Source organism: Mixophyes fleayi, chromosome 1, assembly GCF_038048845.1.
Source record: "Mixophyes fleayi isolate aMixFle1 chromosome 1, aMixFle1.hap1, whole genome shotgun sequence".
Lineage (NCBI taxonomy): Eukaryota > Metazoa > Chordata > Amphibia > Anura > Limnodynastidae > Mixophyes > Mixophyes fleayi.
In genome coordinates this window covers 294280695-294308190 of record NC_134402.1, presented here as the reverse complement: position 1 = coordinate 294308190, position 27496 = coordinate 294280695, and the positions used below count along the sequence as shown (strand labels likewise).

The window sequence follows — 27496 nt, the reverse complement described above, 5'->3', positions numbered from 1 at the left end:
GTGCGATACAGGCAAAAGGTCAGGGCCACGAGCAAATAATTGAATCCAGGAAAACAAGCCAAGGGTCCTACACAGCAATCAATCCAATAATCAGAGTAAACAGAAGGAGCAGGTCAGCTAACAAGAACTGACTGCTATAACCGGCAGGGAGACTAAACCCTCTCTTATATGCATAGATTGACCAATAAACAATTGGGAGGCACAGCAGCATTTAATCAACCCAGAAGGCTGTTAACTAATTTAACAAGTTGCGCACGCAGCCGGCTGCCCCTATGCTGGGCGCGGCATTTGCACACAAAAAGTGTCCCGACCAATGCCTTAGCAACGGCTGGGCCGAGAATCGGAAGTGACCTCCCGGTCGTCATGGAGACGGCCAGGACGCGTCAGCCAGAAACAGTCCAGAGATTCAGCGACCTATTCTATGAATGCAGTGCGAGCATTTTGAATGACGCTCATAGTGAACTGCACATACTGTTTCCATGTTCAAAACCATAGTTGCAAACCATCCTCATGCAGTATCAGATGGTAGTGTGCAAGTGTATCAAACATAGAGAAGAGAACAGCTCCTGGAGAGAGCAAATCTTGGGGAACAAACACTCTGGAAACTTTATCTAAATGGACGCCCAGGAACACCATGGAAGTCCGTAGTGATAGAGATGATCTGGGCTATCTTTTTATAATTCAGCTTTGCAACTCCAGGGGGCAGATTCAATTGGCCGCACTTTATTACCGTTTACACAGTAAAAAGTAACGCTTACTTTTGCTCGCACCTCTATGGGGCATGAGCAAAAGAAAGTGTTTCACTAAACAAAAATTGCCACTTACTGTCTCGCTGCTGTTCCTGGACACTATGCAGCGATTTTTTTAGTAATTGAATCTGCCCCCAGGAGCTTAATAGTAACCTGGAAATGACAAACCGGCAGTTCCTTGTAATGGGTCTTCACCATAACATCCTCACAGAATGAGAGAGTAGACTTATCACTTGCTGATAACCAGCAGCAAAGACACCCAAAACTGGATGTAAACACCTTGAAATACAAAGCAAAGAAAACACTTGCGTTCCTCCCATATGAGGATGTGAAAGGATGCAGGACACTCCCCTTCCAAAAAATGCCCAGAAGGAACCATCTCATTTGGACAATAGGAAGAATCTCATTTGGACAATAGGAAGAAGTTAGAGTAAAATCTTCAACCCTCTGAAGTCAATTTCCTAGGAGACAGATAGGAGTCAATGAAGAGAAGACAGGCACAATCACTTCGAGTGGAGCACTTCCACAGGTTTATCCTCTACATTTAATGGGAGTATCTTGAAATGAATGAGATGTTTAGCTGTCAGAAACACACTGATATTTAAGCAAATCGCACCCTAATGGGCCAGGATACCTCAGATGCCCCTAAAATAGAGAGAGAGCATGATTATTTTGCCCTCTCTGCCTGAACGCTGCAGTGGTGAAACAAAATCCACAGTCTGTGTTCCCCTTGCTGCTGAAGAAGAAATGCTTATGCATAGCATTCCTTCTATTACTGAGGCATAAAAAAAGGAGCTGTGTACAAAACAATAGAATAGTAATATATTTATCAAAATTAACCAATGATATGCATGTAAAAGAAGAATAAAATACAATAAAATATACTTTAATCAGTCAAACCAACATAAGACACAATGGAGGAAACAATGAATTATATGCACTATGTACACTTTTTTTTTTAGTAAGATCTGAATGTTATCTATCTGGGGAAACATTAACTAAAATATGAGGTAACATTCGCACATATAAGTGCTGAAAGAACAAAGCAGTGATGTTTTCCATTAAGTAAATATGAATTGTTCCTTTACCATCCACTGATCCAATAAGATTTATTCAGTGTGATCATGTGGAAAAACACAGATTTAGTTTCCAGCTTTAAAAAAAAGAAAAAGTATATATACACACTCATCACATTTGGTACCTATCATTAGTGTAATTAAGATTGGGTTGTGCCGTCCATGATAAAAACAAGAAAAAAGAAACTATGAAAAATAACCAAACCTAAAAATAACAACTTGCCATTTTAGAGAAGATTTGTTATATTAGAGAAGTGCATAATGTAAGTGTAAAATAAAAAGTTGAGTTTTTGTATGTCCTTTACTTGTTAGAGAGCATAGAAAAACAGCATATGCTGTATATGCAAATGTGGGCACTCTGGTCAAGAGTTGGCACGCAAATACTCTATTTGCACTGCTTTTCTTCAGCTTCCCTGCTTCGTGGGTGATCCCAATATAGGGGAGTGTTAATGTAAGATGGAGCATATACAAATTCTACTATTTACACTTACACAGTACACTAGGTACTATGTAAATGACTTATCTGAAATATTTTATGTTCACTTTAAAACAACAAGTAATAACATGCAAATAAACATGTGCAAGTTTCTATACTTTGAAAGAACTTGGTCTGCAACTAAAGATAATTGTTACATATTTAACCGTCTCCTTAAACATAGCCTAGTTTCTTCATCGATATCTTGCAAAGCCAGTACACTTGCTTCTGACTTTTCAGGGTTGTATGAAATATTCATTAACCCACAGAAGTCAGTAAGCTCCCTCTGGCATTTTTGAAGACCCGCCATAAGTTTATGTTGCTGCCCAGGATCCCTTTTAAGCTTTTTCATTTCAGGTACTGAAAACCCTATAAGCTTTGTAAGAACATCATTGCTGAACTCCACATCGAGATAACCTGTTCCATCAGATATTTTGGCTTTTATACTCCAGATGCCGCTGCTACTGGTGAGATTTCCATTTAGAGTTACAATAAAGGACTTCAGCCTCACGCATTTTATTGTGTTACTTCTGTTAGTCAATACATTTGACAAATAGGTGAATGGAGGATTACTTAGGTGATCTGAGAAGACGTTATCTATCGCAGTCAAACTGGTAGAGGAATTATGGGGAGTAATATCTGTAGAAGACAATATTCCTGTAGATGAATTCTGATTTTGCTTTGTGATGTCAACTTGGCCCATTGACATTTCCTCTAATTCTCTCTGAATTTCTTCCTCCAAAAACAATTCGTCATCTAAATCATATACGTCCTCTACATGATCTCTTATATAAACTTGAGCAGGTTCATTTGAAGCTGGAAATCGGGCTTGTCTAATGCTTGACACTTGTGTATGTTGTTGGTCCAAGTATGAAATACTTGAACTATAACTTGAATTGTCACTTCTACTGTAATATCCACTTTCAGGAACAGTGTTGTTATTTAGAGTCAATTCATCATTCTCATCAAGACTTGCTAACAGATCTTCATCTGATAAACCTAATGCTTGTCCCATTGCATCCTGAGGGCTTACAGCAACCTGATCTTGTACAGTGGTCCTCTGTGGCAAAATATTTTCTTCCATCCCAATCAGCCTTGAAAGAACTTTATCTTGTGCATATTCCTCTACAAGAGCTTCCACTTCACCACCAAGAACTTTCACATTTTCAGGTTTAAGGAGGAGGACACCAAGACGACAAGATATGGTACCCTGTAGCAAGATTTTGGTTCCTGGTGAAAGGCTTGTATGAAGCACTGGTACAGATTGGTATTCCATTCCCTGTATATTTTGAGTTCCATCTGTTAACTGCAGCATAAGCATACGGGATGGCTTTGATTCCCATGGCTGTTGTGATGCTTGTGTTGTAGCAGTAACTTGGTCATTCGCATTGCCTCTTCCTCTCAACTTTTGAAGTTGCGAGTATGCGGGTAAGCTGACGTCAACTAAAGAATCTATCTGAATAGCATAATACCCACTGAGTTCAAATTTCAGAGACTCCAATACACCAGCTGGTAACAGTGGATGTTCCAAATCTCTTAGGTCAGTAAGTAGCCATTGCTCAAAAACCTGTTTATTGATTTCAGCCTGGGACATAGAGGAACCACAGTTTTCTTCTTGAATCCAGTTAATGCAAGCTCCTAACCAAGGATCCGGAACTTTAACATGCCACGTAGATAACAGCCATGTTTTCACTCTGACAGCGTATGTATTCATTTTGGACAAAAACCTAGTAACAAACAGAAAAAAAACCATAAGCAAAATTTCCCTCCAAAGCAATATATTTCACATCCATATTCATTCTTCATGTAATGTAGGATATCAGTTTGTTACTGGATGAATATACCTTAAAGGATAATCATAAAAAACGTATACCACGGGGTAGATGTATTAATCTCCGGATTCTTGAACTCCCGCGATCTCAGCGTCTTCAGCGCTTAAATTTAAAGCGGCGCTGCCTTGTAAAGGGAAACTTCCCTTTACAAGGCAGCGCAGCTTTAAATTTAAGCGCTGAAGACGCCGAATTCGCGGGAGTTCAAGAATCCGGAGATTAATACATTTACCCCCACATCTCAAAAGATGTGTGTTCATGTGGATTGTGGACAACATGCTACCTGATGCACTATCCTTGCTTCTGTTGACCTTTTATCAGACAAGACATCTCTGTACCCATCAAGCATGAACACAGGTTCCCATGTAAATAAACTTTGTATAACCAGGTTTCTAAATTAAACATTTGCACTGTGTAGTAGAGAAGTATATCTTCATTAGCCCTAATTATTGCAGTCAGTACTGACTAGATACTAAAAATAGTAAGTATCTATCTTGGTTACAGTTTGTACACCATGCATGTATTAGAAGCCAAATAAGGGGAAAGACACTCCGTTCCTACACAGCAAAATTCCTTTTTTACCCTCACTATCCTATTGTACTTAAATTCTACTTTTCACAGCAGCTTTGAAATACACTTATTGGAAGTGGAATGCAAATTTGTGTGAATGCATCTATACAAATGTATACGGTGTTAAATAGCCATTACATTACAAATAAAAGTACACAAAAGTACCCATGAATTGCATGCAGAAGCAACGCAAAGTAAGAAACATAGCTTGCAAGTTCAATGTGTATACATTTTAAAGCAGGACTATCAGGACCAAAGGAAAATCAGTAGGCAGCATATCAGGCAAAAACTTGTAAAAAATGTTCATTTGTATCCCTAGAAACACCACTGTTTGTTTAGTAAACAAAAGAACAGGTTTCTCTGAGTAAAAACAGGCCAGAGGAGGTAAAGAAAAAAACCAGTTGCATTGCACAGGCATTGCTGGTCTCCCATCAGTGCATAATGAAAGACAGAACCCTTCACCTCATTGTCTAAAATACACCTAAATAGATACTGGAAGAATCTATTGTCTTTGAAGGCCACATATTTAACTGATTTGAGTCTACCTGTCTACAATTAAAATTGTTTCAATTAATTTTAAAAATAGACACATTCGCGAGGTACCCCAGCTGGTTTGTGCATTTCCAAACAAAAGATTTTTCACCAAGATCAAAGAACATTCAAAGCACATCCGAAAAAAGGCAATTGAACAACATCAGGGTAATGATTTCTAAGATTTAAAAGATTTTTATTATCCTCTGTAGCACTGAAAAGTCCATCATAAAAATTAATATGGAACCGTGAATTTGTCTACAATAGCAGTCCTCTAAAGCAGAGCATCCATGCAATTAGAGCAGGCGAAATGGAATAAACTGTTCACGTGACAATGATAGCCTGGGCACTTCACCAATGTACACTTTATGGCAGAACTGTAAAGATCTAACTGCATTCTAGCCATGGGGACTGGAGAAACAAAACTTGAAGAAGGAAACAGGGCCGGCGCTTCTATTTGGCAGCTGCCTAGGGTTCCGTGCTCTGGGTAGGGGGCCACTGAGTCAAGGCATAAATGTTAATAACGTCTTTTAATGCTAGAGCAGCCGCTGGCATAATTAAGCTCGCCTACAATGACGTTAGCAGCTGCACATATTATGAATTAACCAGGATCTGCAACTGAGTCATGCAGCAAATCATTTCAAGGCGCCCTCCCCATCACTTCTGCACAGCAATTCTCCGCCCACGGAGGAGCTCATGAAGTAGTAATGGTGCCTAGAGCATCACTCTGGATGGACTCCGCATAACTACTCACAGCACGTGTTCCGGGTATCAGTGGCTGCATGAGTGCCACTGCCAACTCTTCATCCATTGATCTGAGAGAGTGGGGAAGTAAGGGGGATTGTGCAACGTCAGAGGCAGCTTTAGAAGCAGACTCCAGGGAAGCTCAATTGTGTGTCCAGCCAAAGCACCAAATGAAGCTCCGGCCTGGCTACATTCAGCTGCAGCCTGAAGGCAGCCCAGAGAGCGAAGAGTGGTGGTAGCACTGCTTAGAATCACTGTGAAAAAGGAATAGCTCTGTCCAGTTGGACTAAGAAACTTTGAGTGTAAGGTAATTAAACCTTTCCTGATTTTTTTTTCAGTAAACTGCTTTTAAGGCTATTATTTAACTAAAGAAGGTAATAGTAGTTGACTTTATTTCAAGTCATATTTATGGAGTTTGTGACATTAGTGCAATGAACTATTTGCGCGACATATCTTGCGGAAATGGCACTCCATTGAAAACAGTGGTTAATCATACATCACTGTGCATTAAAAAAAAACAGTGGAAAGCTTTTGCAATGGGCAAAAAGGTAGTGTCTTCAAGCACTCTCATCTCTTACAGCTCATTTAAATATCTCCAGTACAAAGGCGAAATAATGTTCTTTGCACTATTGCTCTGTATCTGGTACACAATTGTGACTAGACGACTATGGAGAAGGACCTCCCCAGTCAGGGCAAGGGTACAAAGCCTGGTACAAAACCCAGCAAACACGGCTTGTACTCTCCTATGTGTCATTGTGCATAAACATCATAAAATATAAAAAGATTATAATGCAGAATAACACCATCATGACACCCACAGGTGCCCGTGGCCCTCCACCCTCTTTGAATGTATGCACATCTGTCTAGACAATAGGGATCGCAGTCTGAATTGCTCTGGGCTCTCTAAAGCCTTAATCCAGCTCCGATAGTGCCTATGTAATGTAGCCCTTGAAGAAGAAAAGCAGCAGCAGTTGAGCCATCATCAGCTTTGTGACTGCCTGTCAGGCAGTATACATTCATTCTTAGGAAAGATAGTGAATTTATTAATAAATAACCCTAAACAATAACCTATAAATGTCCATATATACTTATCAGAAATGCAGAAACTATCTAGAAGGATGTTACACTTACAATAATTTCATTCTTAAAAAATAACCTACATTATATTTCCATAAAATAAACACGTTAAATAGCAAAATATTGAAAATTAAATGATACTATTGATTAAAATCAGGTACAGTATATATTGCTTTTCTACCTCACGTGTAATATTCTTGCATTATATGTCAATAATAGGGGTATGGTACTAAAGAGCGATGAGAAAAACATCAACAACGCTTACCTTGACATCTTCAGCGCAAACCTGTCATTCCCTGACACACTGCTAATCCTGACTGTTTCAAAAAGTCACCTGTAACAATTCCGAACAATGAACATCCTGGCACCAGAGAATTACGTCACTTTCAAGGGCGACACTCTTATTACTGCTGTTAAGGGGGCAATGCAAGCAGCTGCCGGCTGTACAATGTAGAAGCCTTCGTAAAAAACATTGTTAGAATATTCTGTTTTAGGGAAGGATTCTCCCATGCAAGTCTCCACCTGTCTCGATTAATATACCAATTAATACCTGGCGAATCCTACCTACTAGAAGTCTATTTATGATTGGGATGTGTTAACCCCTCATACAAGAAGAGGGGTTGACACACTACTCAATACCACGGTCTGATTGTCAAGTCAGGTCAAACATTAATACATTTACCCATGTTTGGATCAAGCACAACATCTCCATTGCCTCAGACTAATACATGAGGGAGTGGCGAGAGTGTGCAGTCACTTTCATTTGTACGAATGATCTCTACTATAAACTTGGTGCAACTGTAGCAGTACAGAAAGAGGAGACACATATGAGGCTAAAATAACAGCTGGCTTCTGATTCAACAAGGCTATGGACATGAAAGTCAAATATCAATTTGGCCCTGTGTGCCAGATTCTTCCTCTCCTTTGGTGCTGCTACAGCAAGTCTCCAATGGAGGTCCACAGTACAAATGACTACTGAAGACTGCTGCATCTCGTAAATGTGACGGTCCTAGGGAGGGTTCTCAATTTACCAGTTTAAATTTCTCATGAACAACAAAGGGACAGGAGATTTTGTTGTGCACATGCCTTCCTCCAAGTCCACTTTGAAATTGGAAAACTCTTTAATGTAGATCAGCAAAACATAATACAATTTCAACAGATAAATCATCTAGAACAGTGATTCACAACTCCCGTCTTCAAGCCTCTCTAAGGGGGGAATTCAAATATCTGCAAAGTCCTGTCCTTGCTGATTTCTGCTCACATCTCTAGGAAGTACGAGAAAAAGAAAATCAACAATGTCTTACTACCCTAACATTCCAAGGAGTTTTGCCACAAGATGCTCCAATGGGACTTCACAGGTAACTAAATTCCCCCCCTGACAGTCTAGGTTTTAAGGATATAATGGTGATTGGAAAAAAATAACTGAGGGACCATTTACGGTAAGTCATCTGTACTCAAGTGTGGATATCCTGAAAACCTGGACTAATGTTGGGAAACACTGCTCTAGAAGATAACTGGCAATAAAGTCACCTGTAGTTAGATGTAAGATTGACCTATGCACCCCAAAACAGCAGGTGTACAAGTGCAGATTTAAAGCTCATAGAAGTCCTTTGTTATGCAATGGTTATACATTCGAGATACTTCTAAAATGGATAAATAACCACCCGCTTGAAACAGGGAAAAAAATTGATTTACTAAGACAAACTGCACTGTATTTCTTATATGAGGAAAATTATTTCTAAAAGGAAACACAAAGTAATCTTACTTAAAAAAAAGAAAAAAAAACAGCAAAGAAAAAAAAAATTGTTTCCAGAACACAATAACTAAGTTGTTGCACAATGTATGAGCATTTTGCCCTCTCAGCCGCAAGTTCATACTTCGAAGTTCAATTAACTGAAAACCAAATGTAAGAATTTGGCAAATACAGAAAACTATAATTGTACACCAAAGAATTTGACAAAGCGATCCTAATTGAAAAAAAAATAAAATTAAATTAAAAAGCTTAGATGGTTTATTATTTTATTCCTTCAAAGCAAATGTTCACACTTCAAAAATGTATCCACTTATTTGATTTTTAAACCAAACTAAAAATCTCGTTCAACAATGTTGTTCCAATTATGCAGTGTGTATACACTCAGGACCAGCAATGTCCGTGGATCTCTATGAAATGTGCAAAGTCACGATCTTTTCAGCCGATGGTTATGACAAATGAAGAGCACAGATCTGAGGTAAATTTTATAAAACATGTTTAGTGTGCACACGAGTCGGCATGCCAATAGAGACTTATTTTCAGTAGTTGGTCAAATCGTTAACTATATCGCATTGGAAGAAACTTTCAGTAGTGTGTACCCAGCCTTTTAATATGAATGGTAGCCTGTATATACTGTCTGCAACAAACTGGGTTCCAAGAGCAAAATAAACAGAGGAGCAGTCACTGGTTGTAAAAGATGATAGATATGTTCAACTGAACAAAGCTCTGTGAAAAAAAAAGTTGGATGCACAATCTAAATGAACTAGACTATGCAGCCAAAAGATAAAAATCAAGTAACAAAATCAGGGGAAGTGTGGATTTATGATCAATTAACGAAAACACTTATTGTATTTAAAAATCTAATTTACAAATCTAACTTACATGAAGTTGCAGTTGCTACAGAAACTGTATAACAATTGGTTTAAATCCTGTTATCCACTTTTACAACAAAACGACATCCAATGAGAGAAAGCATAAGGCTAGGTACACACTGAAGAATTTTCCGATTGACGTGTTATCTCAAACGATTGTACCGGTCCGATCAGTCTGGCGATTCATGCATACACACGGACATGATTTACCTCAGATCTGTGCTCTTCAACTGGTCCCCTAGTCTTCGGAGAATGACAGCGCAATATTCATTCATTTTTGTCACACTGATCAATACCGCCTTGATATAGCTATCCACATGTCCTAACGAATTTCGTTAGCTTCTGTGACTCTGAAACAAAACATTCTGTCTCAGAACCATTGTGTCACTATACAAACTAACCCGACTTCCCACCGAACAGTCATATGTCGGCTGATTTGCCCGACTATTGGACAAAAACGCTCCAGTGTGTACCAAGCCTAACAGTGTGAAAATGGTTTATTCTCATTAAACTGATATGATCATGCGCACAGATGTTTTTTCTTCATGCAGTATTTTTATATTGTGCAATTTCTTCTGTGTTTGTTTCTACATTTGAATTCATATAACCTAATGATTACTACATCTGCTGAAAATTCTCAAAAATCTAGAATGGTTACCATAAATGTAATCACTGAATTATCATTTATTTTAATTAATGTTGTCAACAGAAAATATATATGCATTTGCTTTTTTTAATTAGAAAAAGTAAATTTCCTATATACAAGGATAGCTTTTGAAAATCTGTATACAGGTCTTTTTTATTGACTTAAAATATGCAATGTAATAGATCCATTAAGCCTTCTGTACATAGGCAAATAGGTCAACTGTGCCCAGCATGTGTCGCCTGCATCTGCAAAACAGCGATTATACAACACCTTTGTGTGGGAGGCATAATAAAAATGGAATATTTAAGACAACAACTTATCCTAGATTACTAACTGATTAAATGACAGACAAGCCAACAGTGTTTGTTTTATGGAAACGATTGTTTCATTCCATCTAAAACCCTATTTGGTGACGTTTGCAAACCTTCGCGACCAACTAAACTATGCAAGTCATGCCCTGCAGAAAATGTAGTGTTTCTTCACTGCTTAAACATACATGTCATAGAAGTCATGGCTAGTGCTGCAGTTATTTTCTCTTCCAATCACTGTTCAGCATCCCAGTTGCAATAGCAACTAGAACAGACAGCATGTCAGTGGGAGGAGAACAGAACTGACTCTAGCAGCTACCAGATGACTTGCACATCAAGGCTGTAGTATTACATGAGTTTCATCTCTGCTATAAACAATTGTTAAATAACAAAATTTGTGAGTTTAAAAAAAATTATATTTTTCTTCCTACGTTGTGAGCTACAGATGAATGAGAGATTATAAGATATGGGAAAGTCACTGAACATAAACATGTAATATACATCATTACAGGTGCTAATTTTGGGTTTATAATACAGATATGGAAGATTTTAATCCACCATGCACATCTTATTGAAAACACATATGGCCACCAAACCTGTATAAATTACTAGCAATGCCTGTATGTTTACTAGGTACAACAAAGCTTTGTGTACAACAGGTTTCTTTTAAAAGTGCTGCATTATTTTATAATTTCAATGGGTTTACCCACTCTCATCACTAATACCTCATGAATAGGTGAAAACTCACTGAAATAAAGCAGCATTTGAAAAGAGGTCTGATGTGTACATACCTTTCTTGTTATCTTATAATGCAGATAAGGCACTGTTCCAAAAGGGATGCATCAGTGCATTAAACCATGTGTTAGTCAAGGCTGATCGTATGCAAATGTACACATAAAGGCAATGCAAAATTTCAACAGAACCCTAGTTGTTTATGGAACCTCCGTAATAAGCCGCTGGATCTAATAGCAGACTAAACACATACCCCCCCCCCTTACACCCAGCTTGCCCCTCTTACAGACATTACACCCCTTCAATACACATCACAACCTTTCTCTATACCCACCTCAATCCTTTTCAATTTTTAGATGTCATGGCAACAAGGGTTTGTTGAGACTAACAGTAGAAGCTTCTGTAAAAGCACTCAACGCATTAAAATGCTGCGCATGGGAGCTCTAATCACTGGGAATGAGTTGTAATGGATCCCCAGCAGATGTACTGCAAGGAGGAGGAGTCAAACAATTAGGAGACACAGGAGACTGTTAAAGAGTAATGCAGTATGAATATTTATGCTGAACGCTATTGGTATGATGCTACATTACCTGCCAATATGCATCACCACAACCGTAAAAACGTTTTCAATATTTAAGAGATCGCTGGCTCCTAACTTTTGGTCCCGGCCTAGTTCCTAATCTTTTTATAAATTTGCACAAGACTGCTTCAAAATATTGTTTGCAGCAAATTATAACTAGTGACATGTATTTAATTCAAAAATTGTGCTGCCCCAGTTTTGGTTTATAATCTCATGAATGATCCTTCATTTTCATTAAAACTAATATATCTCCACTGCTTAACTTATGAAGTATGGTGTGAACAATATAGTTAGCAAATAACTTGTTACGAATGCCAAGAGAAAATAAAATAAAAATGGAGAGTAAAATGAATAAAAAATAAAACTAGATTGTTTAAGGGATAACGCCTCCCAAAATGATTTATCTTCCACGCTCCGCTCATAGAATGCACGCCGGGATTCCCAATTGGTCCAATAGTCCCAGAGAACACCATTATCATCTACAACTCTACTCGTTGAAAACAAGACAAGCAGGTGTGAATAACTCCTTTCCTGTTAACTTCCCATTCACCTGAATGGGACCTTAATTAGTTATGTACAATGACACACGTTTCAAACATGTGAAACAGCAAGCAGGGATCGCAGTTAGTGCAGAAAATTAAGCATCATCATCAGATATTTATATAGTGCCAGTAATTCTTCAGCATGTACAGAGAACTCGCTCACATCAGTCCCTGCTCCACTGGAGCTTGGTCTAAATTCTCTTACATACACACACAGACCGAGAGACTAAGGTCAATTTAATGGCAGCCAATTAACCTACTAGTTTTTTTTTGGAGTGTGGGAGTAAACTGGAGAACCTGTAATAAATCCACACAAACATGGGGAGAACATAAACTCCACACAGATAAGGCCATGGTCAGGAATCGAGCTCACGACTCCGCTGCTGTGAGGCAGAAGTGCTAACCACTAAGCCGCCGTGAAGCATTTTTTTTTTACATTTATCTTATCAAAGTCCGGTCAAAAATGTTTTATTCTTTGAGTATAGTTATCCTTTAAATAATTAAACAACCATATGAATATGCAATATGTTCTTTAAAAAAGACAAAACCAATAAATTGTTATGGATTATGAATAAGTACATTAAGCTGTATATGTTGTGACAGTGTATAACTCATACAATCCCTGAGCACAGCATGAAGCCACACAGTGCACTGACAGTTTTGTAACACAGAACCGGCAAATCAATTTATTTTCCTAAATTAAAATGACAAAGGAAGGTGAGGGAGGGGCAAGCAGGAGGACAAATCACAAGGCTCAATCTCTTGCCCCAGTTTTTGACAAGGGCTAAGAGGAACCTTTGGGAAAACTACACCTGCATATCGTTATACTAGGACATGTCAGCTTTTGAACCTGCATCCTCAAATACAAATTTTACAATGCAGAGATATTTGTAGAAAGACATGGCACTTGTAACCGTTGGTCTCTTATGGTGATTAATAGCTGATCCTGTTTTCCTTTGGAAATAGACAGTTTAGTTGAAAGCTTTGGTTTGTCTAGTCCGCCATGTCATTCCCCAGACTTTAATAGAATAACAATCCCAATGTATTAAGCTATTTATGTTGGAATCTTCAATCCTGTGACATCAGGTATATGATGTGACAAGCAGGCAACTAGAATAAAAGTGTCATTTAAACATTAACAATTAATTTCCATAGTCGGCAAGACAGAAGTCACAAGTGGCAAATCTTTTTCCACAAAGCATAAAAGATAACAAATATGTATGTTTGAGGTTAGAGGTTTAAAAACACATCAGAATCAAACATGACTTTAAACAAACAAGTGGTTAAGGGGCATATTTAAGAAAGCACGGTAGTGCATGGGAAATCAGGTCCCGATGTGTCCTCCGCATATTTAATAAAGGTGCATTGCAGCAGATATCGTGGATATCTGCTGCTTTGCACTCCTCTTCGTTTTTGGAACCAGTCACCTTTCAACTGTATGGTGACTGGTCCTGGCCGCTATCTAACAAGTTCCGAAAAAACATTTTTTTCGGAAACTTGTCTTGATAATGTACGCCAGCTAAAGCTGGTGTACATTATCAAAATTTAAAAAATCCAATGCTGTCAGCTCTGCTCCGAAGAGCAGAGCTGGACAGCGCATGTGTGGAGGGATCACACGATCCCTCCCTGTCACTCACCGCTCTCTAGTTGCAACAATAGTTGCAGAGACAGAGCGGGGATCTTTGTGCTTCTTCGAACTGCACATGCGTAATTGAAGGATAAAGAGGAACGAAGAGGACAAGGAGGAGATCCTGAGACAGCACTTCCGAAGAGGGGGGTAAGTATGATTTTTTTTTTTTATCACAGAAACAGCAGTTTTTCGGAACTGCTGTTTCTGTGATCCGTTTTTCATAAATTTGAGAAATAGTTCAATCCTTATTCATGCGGTAAGGATTGATAACTATTTCTCATTTTTGCTGATGAATGATAAATATGCCCCTAATTCACTTAAATGATATTTCCACCTACAAAATAAATGCAAAGGATCGCTGCAGCTCAGTATTCCCGCAGCACTGGGTATTCTATGTTGAGAATGAGGAATGTAGGTGCAAACAGCACTGTATTATTTTCTAACATACACTGACTGCAAAGAACCACATTTATATCCAATCAGTGCCTGTTAAGAGATTGGCACATCACCGTTTGCATTTAAATTCTGCCACAATGTCAAAGTGAAAAAAGACCTGATGCAGTGCCAGGATGCGCACTCCACAAATACTTGTCAAAGGGGGGCTGGTGACTACAAATTTACTGTATTAATTAATATTGTAGAGCAGTGGGTCATAGTAGTGGCTGCACACTGCCCAAATTGAAACACTGGTACTTGTTAACTATACGGCATACTTACCAACTCCCGGAAACTTGTTTCTGGGAGAGGGGGCGTGACTGGAGGGCGGGACGAGGCCAATCGCGGCATTTAGCCCCGCCCCTCACGAAACCGTAATTCCCGTCAAAATGGCGTGATTCACAGAGAATCGCATCAAATGACGCAATTCTCTGTGAGATTGGGATGCGGGAGAAATGCCAGCTTGCCCGGGAGCCCGACCCGTATTTCGGAGTCTCCCGGACTTTCCAGGAGAGTTGGCATATATGCTATACAGACACCACTAGAAACAGAGGAGCCACTCTGACATGATTATGCCAATGTCATTCCATGAATTAGATTATCTAGAGCAAGCCATTGCAACAGTATAAAATATGGGGGTTTAAATTCACCCAAAAGCTTTTGCTGAAGTTAATATATTAATATGAAACGAAACTAAAGATCATGCCTAGAGTGCAAAGGGAATTTTGTGATATCATATACCTATTAATGTGCCCATTAATTTTAATGGAATTGTTGGCCAAGATTGCAGCATCTACAGGGGAGCAAAATGTTGTCTTATCTGCAAGCTGGGTGTATCAGGCCAAGATGAAAAAGTATATATCTAGTTAAGCACCCAAACACAAAACTTGGTTTTGTGGGACAAGATTGCTTAATGAGATTAAAAGGTCAGAAAGTGTGCATTTGGTTAAGGGACACATTTTTAAACCTTGCATGAGGTCAGGCACTGGCCTATATTCCCAATGGGATACATTTTGCACTTTTCCAGGTGCACTGTATACAGAACACCAGCTCTGATGTTATTCTGTATCACAGCGAATTATTTTATGGCTACAGATTTAATAGCCAAAAACCTAATTACCCATTGTGTGTGGTTCAAAAAAAGTGGTACTCGTACAAAAATTGGCTCTAGTGACAGCTTGTACATCTTCCGTGATAGTGTGCACAGCAACTAACCCCCCCAACTCTGGTCTCTGCCACATCATAATAGTAATTTATACCATGCATTAACTCCAGATACCACCGTATACACAGTCAGATACTGTAACAAGGGAAAGGATGTAAAGGAAGCTCCCATGTAAGTATATGTGTATTGCATCCCCAACGGATTTATCAGCTCCCGCGCAACACTCACCCGCCGGCTCACACGAGGCGCCAGCAGACAGTCAGCGGCAGCGGATTGGAGCAAACCGCGCAGCAACGCACCGGTTATCGCGAGAACTAGCTGCTCGTCGTTCCTGCCCCCTGGTCAGATCTATTGTCTTGGCAACGGGCTTCCTGGACTGTGTTTTACCACATAAACAGACGAAGACATTTTTTAATTTTATTTTTTTACATAAAGAGCTTCTAAACATCTCTTCCAGTGTTACCCTCATACACCGTATCTAAGATATGTGTATATTTCTATAGTAGTCATATAGTCAATTTACGAAGAAAATTATTTTTATATATATATATATATATATATATATATATATATATATATATATATATATATAATATTGCGGCCGGCCTTTTCCACGCTTCATTGTAATGTATAGTTACAGATAGTTTCATTTTCTACGCCGCGCCAGGCCTTCCATTCAACCTAGCTTGAATACTACTGTGCCCTGTTGGACTAGGTGGGTGGGGTTATCTTTGATTGGCTTTTTGCTCAGCCAATCAGACTTCTTCCTTCAGAGTTCAGCCAATCAGAGTTAGTGAGGAGATTGATGCACTTATCAGTTCTGTAGGTTGCACCCTTGTGTAAATTCGTCTTGTGCTTCGGTCGCGCTGGTGGAGGGAGTTCGGTAGCGGCAGAAGAACGAGGTGAGTAAGCCGGGTGCTGAGATTTGGATGGACCATTAGGCCTCACAACGGCTATAGGTCCGTTTCCTGATAAATGTATTAAGGCCTCTGTGGGGCTTTATTTTTTAGGGTGCGTCACTCTTTAATATGATGATGTACGCCGTGGCTCTGGGCCTTCTGTACGCGCATATGGGCCGTATCCCCCCAAACTAATGTGAGCTATGTACCCTGAAGCTCTGCTTGGTGAACGGTCGGGTGTCCGGATTCCTCTATTGTCTGGGAGCAGGCCCTGCGTGACGTCAGTGAGTGCGGCGGACTAGAGTACAACCACCTGACTCCGGTTTATGGAGCTATGTCTATTCCCCGGTAACCTACGCTCTGCCTCCGTCGTGTTTACCTATACCCCGTCTGTAGGGGGCGTTAAAGTCGCACAAGCACCCAATTTTATCAACTCGTAGATTCGGTCGTCTGCGGAGCCCTGTACAACCCCCATTCCTCGGCCAGTGCGGCAGCGCTAGTCTGCATCGAGCGATTTATGTTTTAATAAATGCGAGATAATTCGGATTATTGTTGTGATTACACTTTTGTTGTGGTGGGTACTGGTATCTGCGTTATGTACAGCGTGCAGGTGACAGAGGCGGCCCCGGGCTATTACGCGGGCTATGTATGTATCGCAGCCGCCATGCTGTCTATCCGTCTTCTCTCAGTCACAAAATGGCCGGTAGCGGAAGCTTGCGGCAGAGGGGCGGGGCGGCTGTGGCCGGTGTCCTGTAGCCCAGAGCCGAGACAAAGGATCGGGGGATCGTAATAAAAAAAAACCCGCACAGCCAGATGCTGTTGTGTCCTGTCCCCGCGCGCGCACTGATCTCTATTGTGTAGAGCTCCTGTCTGGGCCTTTCTCCGACCTAACTCGCTTTTGTGTGTTGGGTGTGATCGCTCCTTCCTCTTATTTTATTTTTTTTGTGTGTGCGGTCTCTCGTGGCTTATGTTTATAATTCTCAAGAGGACGTTATCAAGAATATCATTAAGTTATTGGTGGGTTTCTGTGATTGGTTAGGGAAGCTGGTTTGAGCACTCAATATTGCAAATTATGGGTTTGCACGGCCAGGTTTTCATAGGTTGCTGAGCTTCTGTGGTGTCATCTTAGTCCCGCCCACATGATTTTTGTGTTATAACCTCAGTGGCCTGTTAGGCTACTTTTATTGCTTTTCTGGAACAGCAACATGACTGTAATAATGTGGGCATCAGTTGTGATCTCTTTACATGTTTCCTTATTCACAGATTGCTACCACCACTTAAAAAGTTTATTGCATGAAAATGGAGACAGAGCAGGAAGAGGTTGAATTCACCAACACAGAGACCAACGGTGAGATGAATTTTAACTACCACTGTGGTTTTGTTTTTAAAAAAACAAACTATTTATTTCAGATTGTGTTTGGTATTACTGCTCTGTGTTTGATGTTATGGATATGTATTCTAATACATTGTCTTTCTGTAGGAAAACGCCCAGCAGAGGACATGGAGGAAGAACAGGCTTTCAAGAGATCTAGAAACACAGATATGATGGTTGAACTCCGTATATTGCTTCAGAGCAAAGTAAGTTTGGCGAACCCCTCTCCACGTCTCATAAATTCACTGTAAATAGACTAAATGCTTTACTTCACTAAGCTGTTCTTCAGTTATGTTTACCTCCTAAGTTAATTTAGTAAGATTTGTAATGTTTCTGTAAAACCAAAAATTATTTCTTTCAGAATGCAGGGGCAGTGATCGGCAAAGGAGGGAAAAATATTAAAGCACTTCGAACAGACGTGAGTTCCATAACAAATTTCCTCTTCCGGATTGCTCTTGAATATTAGAGCTTCCATACCTGGCAGACAGTTCTACTTTAGTATTGTTGTGGGAAAAATATTCCTTAGCATATGAGCTAGTTAAACGCCTAACCAACTTTAGACCTGTTTAACCGTAAAATCTTGCTTTACTCCATTTTATATTTAGATATAATAAGCGTGAAGGGTCTTTGATATAAGAAGTTTTCAGTAGTTTAATATATACAGCATAACATAATCTTGACTAGAAGTTTAATATAGAAAAGTAACATTAGGTTGTTTTAATATTTCAGTGGGTTGACTCATGCGATTAGACACGTGAATAACATTTCTGCATCATGATATCCTCTAAGCTTAAATGAAAGTTTGAAAATGATATGTCGTATACAATTTTAAGCTGACTGTTCCAGCTTACACATTTTTCAAATGTCGGGTTATCCCATGATAGTGTTTTTAAAATGTATTTGGAATGTCTTTTTGTTTTGTTTTTATTTGTTTCTTGCCAGTCTCCATTTGGAGAGGGGTTTGTTTTTGTTTTTTTTCACCCTTAAAATCTCTGTGTGAAGGGGATGTGTCTACACTCACGAGCCAGCCTACTATATTTGTGTAATGTCAAATAGCACAACTACAATAGAAATGTAATTCCTTTAGCATTAAAGTATGTTAAATTTGAGAAGTTCCAAATTTTATTGTATTATAGTATGCCTAATACCATTTCATTATTTGAAAACTGAGTCTAGTTTGTATTAAATTAAAATGTATTGCTTTTCCCCCCCTTTTCCCTCTCCTTGTTTTTTTGGCCATATATCTCCGTTACCCATGTACTGGATCGTCTTACCCCTGCGTTGCCCATCATGACGGCCCATCTACCCCTGAACGCCCATGTGAAAACCCCGGTTGGCTATGCCCAAAAATGTGCTCGTTGCCCAACGGGCACTTTTCCTGACATCTTCTGATTGAATGCCCATGCCCAATGCCAACATCCACGAACGCCAATGACCAATGCAGTACAATGCCAGTGTTTCAGTCCCAGACAGCAGTGGCCCCGAGCGGTATGTCCCAACAGTTTATGCCTCACTGCCTGATTAGAAAGAGAAATGTATGATAACCTGCCTTTTAATATGATTAGTTTCCCCTACATAGTGTTTTCTTTTCTGTCTTTTACTCTCTTTTGGTTTTGTTTTGTTTTTCCATTGGATATTTTATTTTTTTCCCTTCTTTTCTTCCCTCACTGAACTTCTACGTAAGTCATGGTCTTTAGACCCACTAATTTCCATATACAAGGGAAACGAACAGCTTCAAGAGTTGCACATTTTCCACATTTGTACATTTTTAGTTTCTAAGTGGTTTCTGTCTTCGTGGCCCACCTGATTCTTCCAGCATTGCCTGTTACATTTATTTAATTTTTTTTTTTTAATGAAGTGCTAACTTTTAATCACTCTTTCACTTCATGTTTATGTTGCTTCCTGTGTTTATTTTTCTTCTCTTCAAAGCACATAAGTATTTCAAGTTAAGAGGTTTCATCCATACAATATTCACCAATTGCATTTTACAAATTTCCCTGGAGTGCGCCAGTTTCATTCAAGTAGTCAGGGTTTCCTAAATTAGTGGTGACGGGGAATGTGATCATTCACTTGTTTCCAGTTCTGTGCCTCCTTTTTTTGACCGCTTAATCTAAATCCTTCCAGAATCCCTTTCCCTCACCAGCATCTCAACGTTTTACTGCCCAGTCACATTAAATGAAGGAAAAAAAAAAAAAGAGCAAATGTGCATGTGTACATTCTCTAAAGAGAAACTATATTTGATTACATTATATTAATAGCCTTTATTAAAATGTATTTGCCTGCCTTGGTAACATGTTTTTCTCTTTTTCTGTTATGTCATATATATTATACAGTATTTTAAGTATCAGTGCAGATATTGAGACAATTGGAGAAATATTGAAGAAAATCATTCCTACATTAGAAGAGGTATGTGGTACTTTAATGTGGTCCCCGCCCCCCTCATACTACATGTTTTTATTCAAATGTTAACCATAACATTTTGCAGTACCAACACTACAAGGGAAATGATTTTGATTGTGAGTTGAGGCTCCTGATCCACCAGTCTCTGGCGGGCGGAATTATTGGTGTCAAAGGTGCGAAGATCAAAGAACTTAGAGAGGTATGCGGTTTGTTTTTCCTGCATTTGTTACAGCCTGATACAGCAAATTACAGAATATATATATATATATATAATTTTTATTATTATTTTGCCATATTTGTTTGCTTGTTATTTTTGTAAGACTAAATGGACACCACCTGCTATTAACTTTTTACAGAATACACAGACTACAATTAAGCTTTTCCAGGAGTGTTGCCCCCATTCTACAGATCGTGTTGTGCTTATTGGAGGAAAGCCTGATAGAGTGGTTGAGTGCATCAAAGTTATTCTTGATCTCATATCTGAAGTAAGCTTAATATTTCATTATTTTTTTTTTTAACCCTTGTTAATATATTATTTTTGTGTTTGCTTACTTTTTCTCCTTTTATGTTCCTCCCACAGTCTCCTATTAAAGGGCGCGCACAACCATATGATCCTAACTTCTACGATGAAACTTATGATTATGGTGGTTTTACAATGATGTTTGATGACAGACGAGGGCGGCCTATGGGCTTCCCTATGCATGCAAGAGGGGGATTTGATCGTATGCCTCCAGGAGCAGGAGGTCGCCCCATGCCACAATCGAGAAGAGATTATGATGATATGAGTCCAAGGCGAGGACCACTCCCACCTCCTCCGGGCCGTGGAGGTAGAGGTGGCAGTAGAGCACGTAATCTTCCACTTCCTCCACCCCCACCACCAAGAGGAGGGTAAGAGTGTGTTGACATGGTTTCAGTTATTTGCATTTGTTCAAATTGTGGGACTGTGGTCTGTGTTTTTGATTCCAGCTGATATTTCTGATTTTGCAGTTTCATATACTGAATTTTTGTTTTTAATCTCTAAATAACTGTTATTGCAGGGACCGGAGAGGGAGACCTGACCATTATGATGGAATGGTAAGGATTTGTTGTTTTTTTTTTTTTTTTGCATTGTACAAGTGACCTATGGACTGACAATGTCAGCATTCATTTTGTTACCCATTTTAAGAGGCTCTGTAAGAAGGTAAAACCTAAAAATATGAATTAACATTGTAGTGGTATATTGATGACTGTTTTCTAGCTATCTATATGGGCTTTTATTTACATTGTTGTTTTTTGGTGCGTGTAGTTAACATTTTTGAACAAGAAAGTTATTATTTTGCTATACATGATCTAGCAGTGCTAATATAGACTTGTGTACTAATTATCTTTATTTTCTGTTTCTCACATTTTATGTTTTCTGAATATTATTCAGGGTGGCTCAGGATATGGTAAGTTTTCTCCCTATTGGTTTGTATATGTCTGATCATAAGCTTGCAAAGAGGGGAGTAGCATTTTTCAAATTTCTTCTCTTGTAGGTCGAGGTTCCTATGGCGACATAGGTGGACCTGTCATAACAACCCAAGTAACAATTCCAAAAGATGTAAGTAAATTAAATTTTATTTATATTAAATGTGCAGTATATCTGTTATGATTTCCAGGTGCCTTTCTAATGTTGCTACCTTTTTATTTGAGCTTATGTCTCTTAAAATTTGTGTTTTAGTTGGCAGGATCAATTATTGGAAAAGGAGGTCAAAGGATCAAACAAATTCGACATGAATCTGGGGCATCTATCAAAATTGATGAACCATTGGAAGGGTCAGATGATCGGATCATTACCATTATAGGCACCCAAGACCAGATTCAGAATGCACAATATTTGCTTCAGAACAGGCAAGTTGTTGATATGTCTAACCTTGCATGTATTTCATACTAAACTCTGTCGGTTAATTGTGTTTCATGAAATCTAATTGTGGCCTTTTTACAGCCTTAATACATTTTTCCCCTTTTCAGATCTTCCTATCTCTTAAAATGAAGATGCTTTCAAACTAATTCTGCTTCATGAAATTAACAGCTCAACTTTCTCTCGTGAAACGGCTGCAAAAGATTTGTAAATTCAACATTTTTATTGTGCCTGTAGATAAAATATGATTCTAGAAGAAATCAGTGGATGTTGGTTTAGTTCTGTGTGGAAGACTAGTGATTTTGTTGTTTTTAGATAACAACATTGACAACAAATCACAGTCTGCCATATGGCACAGACCATGCCTCTACAGGACAAGTTACAATGGGTTTTGATTTGATGCCATTATGCAGCGTTTCACATCTTTCTATTTACTAACCACTACTTTAAAAAAAATCTGCTTTACACTGTAGCATGTTTGGGGGAGGGGGGTTCCTTTGTAAATGTCAGACACTAACCAGCAGACTAACAGTGTGTTTGTTTTGGGGGTTTTTTTGTGTGACGTTGGGTAATATAATCAAAACAAAATGTTTCCTGGTCCACTATTGCATTGGGGTCCCCTTATGGTGCGCATAGTAGGTGCATCCCCCCCATCCCTTCAAATTGTTAGCAGCATTTTAAGAAAAGAGAAAAAAATAATTGCCCCAACCAGGAGAGTATCCTACTGCTAACACCAGTAAGGCAGTCAGGGGACCCCCTGCAACAGATGACCAGGGACATGGAGATATATAAACTCTTTTAATGTTCCTTGCCCACGAGAAATTTTTCTTTTGTGTGAAGTTATCCTTTAATTATAATATCTGATTAGTGGTGGCTTTTTGGTGTGTGGAGGGAATCATTTTATAAGGATTATATACTTACAGGTTCTAATGCAAGATTTTCCTTCTTTTTTATAGTGTGAAGCAGTATTCTGAAGATTATGCTTATGGGTTTTGACTTCTAAACATTGAGAGGCACATGCTCAAAGGTTCTAATGTAAGATTCTCTTTTTTTATAGTGTGAAGCAGTATTCTGGCAAGTTTTTCTAAGACTAGTGAAGAATGAAGGAATCCTGCATCTTTGTTTTTTGTTTTCTTTTATCTTCGCTTCTGATTTAAACAAACAAAAAAAATAATAAAAAAAAGCCAACATTCCTCTGCTTCATAGGTGTAATACATTTTAAATGTAGAAAGTAGTTGGTGTTTAACATGTAATGGACTAGCTCTTAACATAAAGTGTATTTTCTAGTAGTGCAATTGGAAACAGATGCAGTATGAGTTGGGTTTGCTAACCAATATTGGTAAATAACAAGATGGATATCTTGCTTTACTTGTGGATGGTTTACCTACACTGTATATATGTTAAGGAAGAGTTATCACTATCCACCATGAGCAGTGGACATGTATTTTTTATTATTATTTTTAAATAAATGTAGTGAACTGTGGGTTTGTTTTTTTTATAACTTATCACCATTTAATGGTGCATTGTTTACATAGGTCTTCTATAAAAAAAAAAAAAAAAAAACATAGTTTGTTTATGGCCTTCCCACTCCTGTCTTCTAAATAAAGATATTTGTTTTTTTTTATCAGTACCATAAGTAGAATAAACACTTTCTTTTGGTTTTTCTTTTACAGGGTTATTTCTGGCTCTAAAACAGGCATCATTACTGCAGAAGAGGAAGTGTACAGTGAGCAGTGTTGAAATTTAGTTTTCCTTTGCACTTGGGCTTGTTTTACAATTTCTATTCTCACAATAAAAGTTTTTAATAAAGTAATGATTCGCGTGTTTATAAGCTTTACAAGTTTTCAAATCTAAATGGATTTTTTTCCAAGCAATTGATATTTTGCAGTTAATTGTGCAAAGTTCAAGACTTGCTCAAGTTTATTTTTGTTTTCCATGTCATAGTAAAAATGAAATGTGTATTTTATCTTGAGTGGCATGTTGACACTGCATTTGATTTCATGTTCTTTCTAAATATGAGAGATCTCTAGCATTCCTTAAGGTTTTTTGGGGGTGAGGTTTTTTTTTCTGTTTTTGTCTTGCAGTTTTTCTAGAAATGAAAAGGCTTCTTGTTTTTGGTTTGGTTTTTGTTTATCCCCATTTAGATTTGAAAAAAAAATGCAAAATTTAAGTCCACCTTTTGACAAGTGCAATAAATGGCTAACTTCATCACTGCCATTTTACAGCTTTCTATTTTTGGACAGTGTTGATGGTGTTTTTTCCAAACATGTTTAGTAATAAAGGGTGGTCGATGTTGCGTATGCACACTGATATATTAAACAAAAAACGTAATTTATATTGTAAACATGTATAACTGCATGCAGGACAGTGTACAAGAAACATAGCTGTTTAAGCTATCCACTAAAGAGCTAAACAAGGCTAGCACTAGTGTTAATAAAGTTCTACACAACAAGGCTTTTCTGGCAATCTGCATAACGGCAGCAATATAATGTTTTGCTATAGAAGATTTGCCTGTTACTGGTTGTGTTGGCCTCCAGAAAAGGAAGTACTTTTTAGTTATCTTTCACAGTGTAGTATGTCTTTCTTTCCTGCTTGGGTTCAGCCATCTGCTATGTCTCTAATGTTTTATATATCAGGAACAAAATATGAATTTCTTTTTCAGGCTTAAGTGGATTCCAAAATATTTTGTTTAGAACAGCTACAATGAAAAAAAAACCTGGATTGCTTTCCTTTACCCCCCTTTCGTTGCTTATGGATTACACAACACGATCTGGATCCGGATGCTTTTGTTAATAATAACCAGCAGCGCTAAGAATCCACAAACAGCAAAGAATTGCCCCACCTCCAAGAGAATTGTACAGAATTAGTAGAGCTGAATGATTATATCTGCTTTATGTTAAAGATTATTTTGTTATGTTCTAAATTCAGTTATTACATGGAGAATGAAACTCCTCAAGCTTTCCTCTGCAGCCCTTGAATGGGATAGCTTGATCTGTTCGGCAACAGCCGAAAAGTTGTTTTGATTTTAGTTTGTTTTTCCTCTAAATGTTCTAATTTTGTTTTTTTTCTTCCTAAAATGTCTGTTTAATATTGGGGTTTGTTCACTGTAACAACGTGCCGACTGTACACATTGCTGTTTTTATCACTTTTACATTGGTATGTTGTAACTGAAATTAGTCAACTGTGTTAGTGTATTGAGAATTGACCAGCTGTGCTCCAGTTTTTATTAATATAATTAAAGTTTAAAGGATTTTCTTTCTTATTCCTTAGATGTAGCCAAGTGAGCAGTGCAACATTTTATTTGACTAAACAGAAATGAAACTTTAAACTAGTCATTGTCTCTTGAATTCTGTCCAAGTTGGAGATGTCAAATGTTGACTTTAAATAGGAGGAATCTAGATTCACTTTCTTTAAAGGTTAATTTTCGGTGTATTAAACTTGGTTGCTTGATAAAGATGACTAAACAAACTTGCCCGGTTTCAGCACAATCATATGCAAATAAAGGTTGGTGCAAATGCTACAATCTTTCACTGTGCCTCTGAACAATGAATCACTTGTGCTATAACTGGTTAATAAAAACAAAGCAGACTACTACCTGAGAGCAGATAAAAAAAAAAAATTACTTGCTCAATGTAGTTGTGCTCCTCCAATAACAAATGCATTGTCATTGAGTTTAAGATCAGATTTTTATTTTCTTGTCAATCTATGACAACATGGCCTAGGGATATTTAGACTTCATGTAAGCCCATTCTTCAAGTACCCATAAACGAACACGTAATTTTATATGAAATTGTACACTGCTCCTGTTTAGTACCTGATCTGACATTTAGGGGTACTGTGCATGCAGATTTTTTTTATCAAGCTGAGTGTTTCCAATGTGTTTGAAAAAAAAAATATGGAGGTGTTGCCTATAGCAACCAGAGTCTAGCTATCTTTTTGTAAAATATACTAAATAACTAGAATCTGGTTGCTGTAGGTTATACCTCCACAATACAAACCCACCACAAATTCTTATTTGATACATTTACCCCTTTGTGTTTTCTTCAACGTTTCACATCTGTTACCCAGTCCCTTACAACACAATCATAAGAATCCACTTTTTGGGGCTAGCAGGCCTTATTCAAAGATTATGTGCATTATTAACTATGAAGCTGTGTGTGATAGGCACAGTACAGAGGGAAAAGAATTAGAGCAGATCACCATTGTAATGTGTATTTTTTTTTTTTCCTTTCAATCTCTTCAAGGTTTTATCTGCGGAGTGTTTGTTTCAGTATGTAGAATGCCAGAACTGAGCTGGCAGTTGTGAAATTTGTTCCAGCAATAGAATGCATGCAAAAATAGTTGCTGTTTATAGGCCATTGCATGGGCTTTTTTGGAATCTTATTATGCATCATTGTAACAGTTTGTAGTTTCCAGGGCCTAATTTTTTAATAAATGTTAATTAAAAAAATACTGTATAATGTACACCTGGCCAATTATTGCAGGGGAAGTATAACAAAGTAGCAAGAAATTAGGTTGTTCATTTGTAGACTAGGCAGGTTAAGCATTTCAGAAGATTTTCAGGTATGTGCAAATAAAACAATGGTTATAAAAGCTAATAAATGTGGGGCCCCTGTTTTTCAACTTTGTTGCATTTAACAAATAGTTAAAAATCATGTTCCATGTGGATCAATGTTTAGTTCTCTCTACGGGAGAGTATGTTAGGACTAAAAAAATAATATATTTACCAAATTGGAACCAATTGTTAATGAGTCTAAATGACAGAACTGATGTCCTGTATAGCTTATTTTTAGAAAAAGCTCTAGTATGTATTTGGTGAACAAAATAAATATTAGAGCTTTTATTACATTTCAGTTTGTTTCCTTGGGACTTACTGAAAGGGTGTGAAGGGGATAGAGAATAAAATTTGTCTGACCCAGAATCCAAACTGTTGCAATGATGCATTTAATAGTGCAACTTATACATCTTATTGTCCTAAATTATAGCACACCATGTTTGTGTACCATGCTCTTGATAGTAACTTAATTGTTAAACTACAAGACAGTACACCTTCGGTTTAATCCAAACAGCTTGCAACGTATGTGCACTGCCGGGTGGAAGGATCTATTTATTCAGCAATAAAAAGTGTATGCCATGGTTTTTGTATAATCTCATGGTTGCCTTCATACATATGTAGTTTGGCTTACAGAGCAATAGATCCCTTAATGGTAGACTCATTGGGCTAGATTTACTAAG

At 38.2% G+C, this 27496-nt stretch overlaps 2 protein-coding genes across 5 annotated transcripts; one reads left to right on the top strand and one right to left on the bottom strand.

The window, feature by feature from the left end:
* Positions 1-1619: 1619 nt before the first annotated feature.
* RMI1 (RecQ mediated genome instability 1) lies at positions 1620-16020 on the bottom strand. Of its 4 annotated transcripts, none has more exons than XM_075211052.1 (3): positions 15940-15968; positions 9884-10021; positions 1620-4027 (listed from the first exon to the last, which is right to left on the bottom strand). In XM_075211052.1, the coding sequence occupies exons 2-3, from the start codon at positions 9946-9948 to the stop codon at positions 2455-2457; spliced, it is 1638 nt and encodes a 545-aa protein (XP_075067153.1). In that variant the 5' UTR covers positions 9949-10021; positions 15940-15968; the 3' UTR covers positions 1620-2454. The 4 variants fall into 4 exon arrangements, with proteins under 4 accessions (XP_075067153.1, XP_075067157.1, XP_075067156.1 ...); XM_075211056.1 differs by lacking the exon at positions 9884-10021 and adding an exon at positions 7317-7385 and having other exon boundaries at positions 15940-15958; XM_075211055.1 differs by lacking the exon at positions 15940-15968 and adding an exon at positions 7317-7385 and having other exon boundaries at positions 9884-9973.
* Positions 16021-16488: 468 nt separating this feature from the next.
* On the top strand, positions 16489-25592 carry HNRNPK (heterogeneous nuclear ribonucleoprotein K). The gene is made up of 15 exons (XM_075211058.1): positions 16489-16613; positions 17874-17958; positions 18091-18188; positions 18344-18400; positions 19427-19470; positions 20316-20388; positions 20468-20581; positions 20739-20867; positions 20963-21270; positions 21420-21456; positions 21794-21809; positions 21897-21961; positions 22082-22251; positions 23218-23296; positions 24924-25592. The coding sequence occupies exons 2-14, from the start codon at positions 17904-17906 to the stop codon at positions 23255-23257; spliced, it is 1206 nt and encodes a 401-aa protein (XP_075067159.1). The 5' UTR covers positions 16489-16613; positions 17874-17903; the 3' UTR covers positions 23258-23296; positions 24924-25592.
* The last annotated feature ends 1904 nt before the right edge of the window (positions 25593-27496 follow it).

What these genes read in the sequence shown, in the direction of transcription:
- HNRNPK (XM_075211058.1), top strand. Translation starts at nt 17,904, where the DNA reads ATGAAAATGGAGACAGAGCAGGAAGAGGTTGAATTCACCAACACAGAG. An exon ending in TCATTCCTACATTAGAAGAG is followed by an intron (nt 20,389 to 20,467) that starts GTATGTGGTACT and finishes AACATTTTGCAG; the next exon opens with TACCAACACTACAAGGGAAA. An exon ending in AAGTAACAATTCCAAAAGAT is followed by an intron (nt 21,962 to 22,081) that starts GTAAGTAAATTA and finishes TTTGTGTTTTAG; the next exon opens with TTGGCAGGATCAATTATTGG.
- RMI1 (XM_075211052.1), bottom strand. Translation starts at nt 9,948, where the DNA reads ATGAATGAATATTGCGCTGTCATTCTCCGAAGACTAGGGGACCAGTTG. An exon ending in TTGAAGAGCACAGATCTGAG is followed by an intron (nt 4,028 to 9,883) that starts GTAAATCATGTC and finishes GTTTGTTACTAG; the next exon opens with GTTTTTGTCCAAAATGAATA.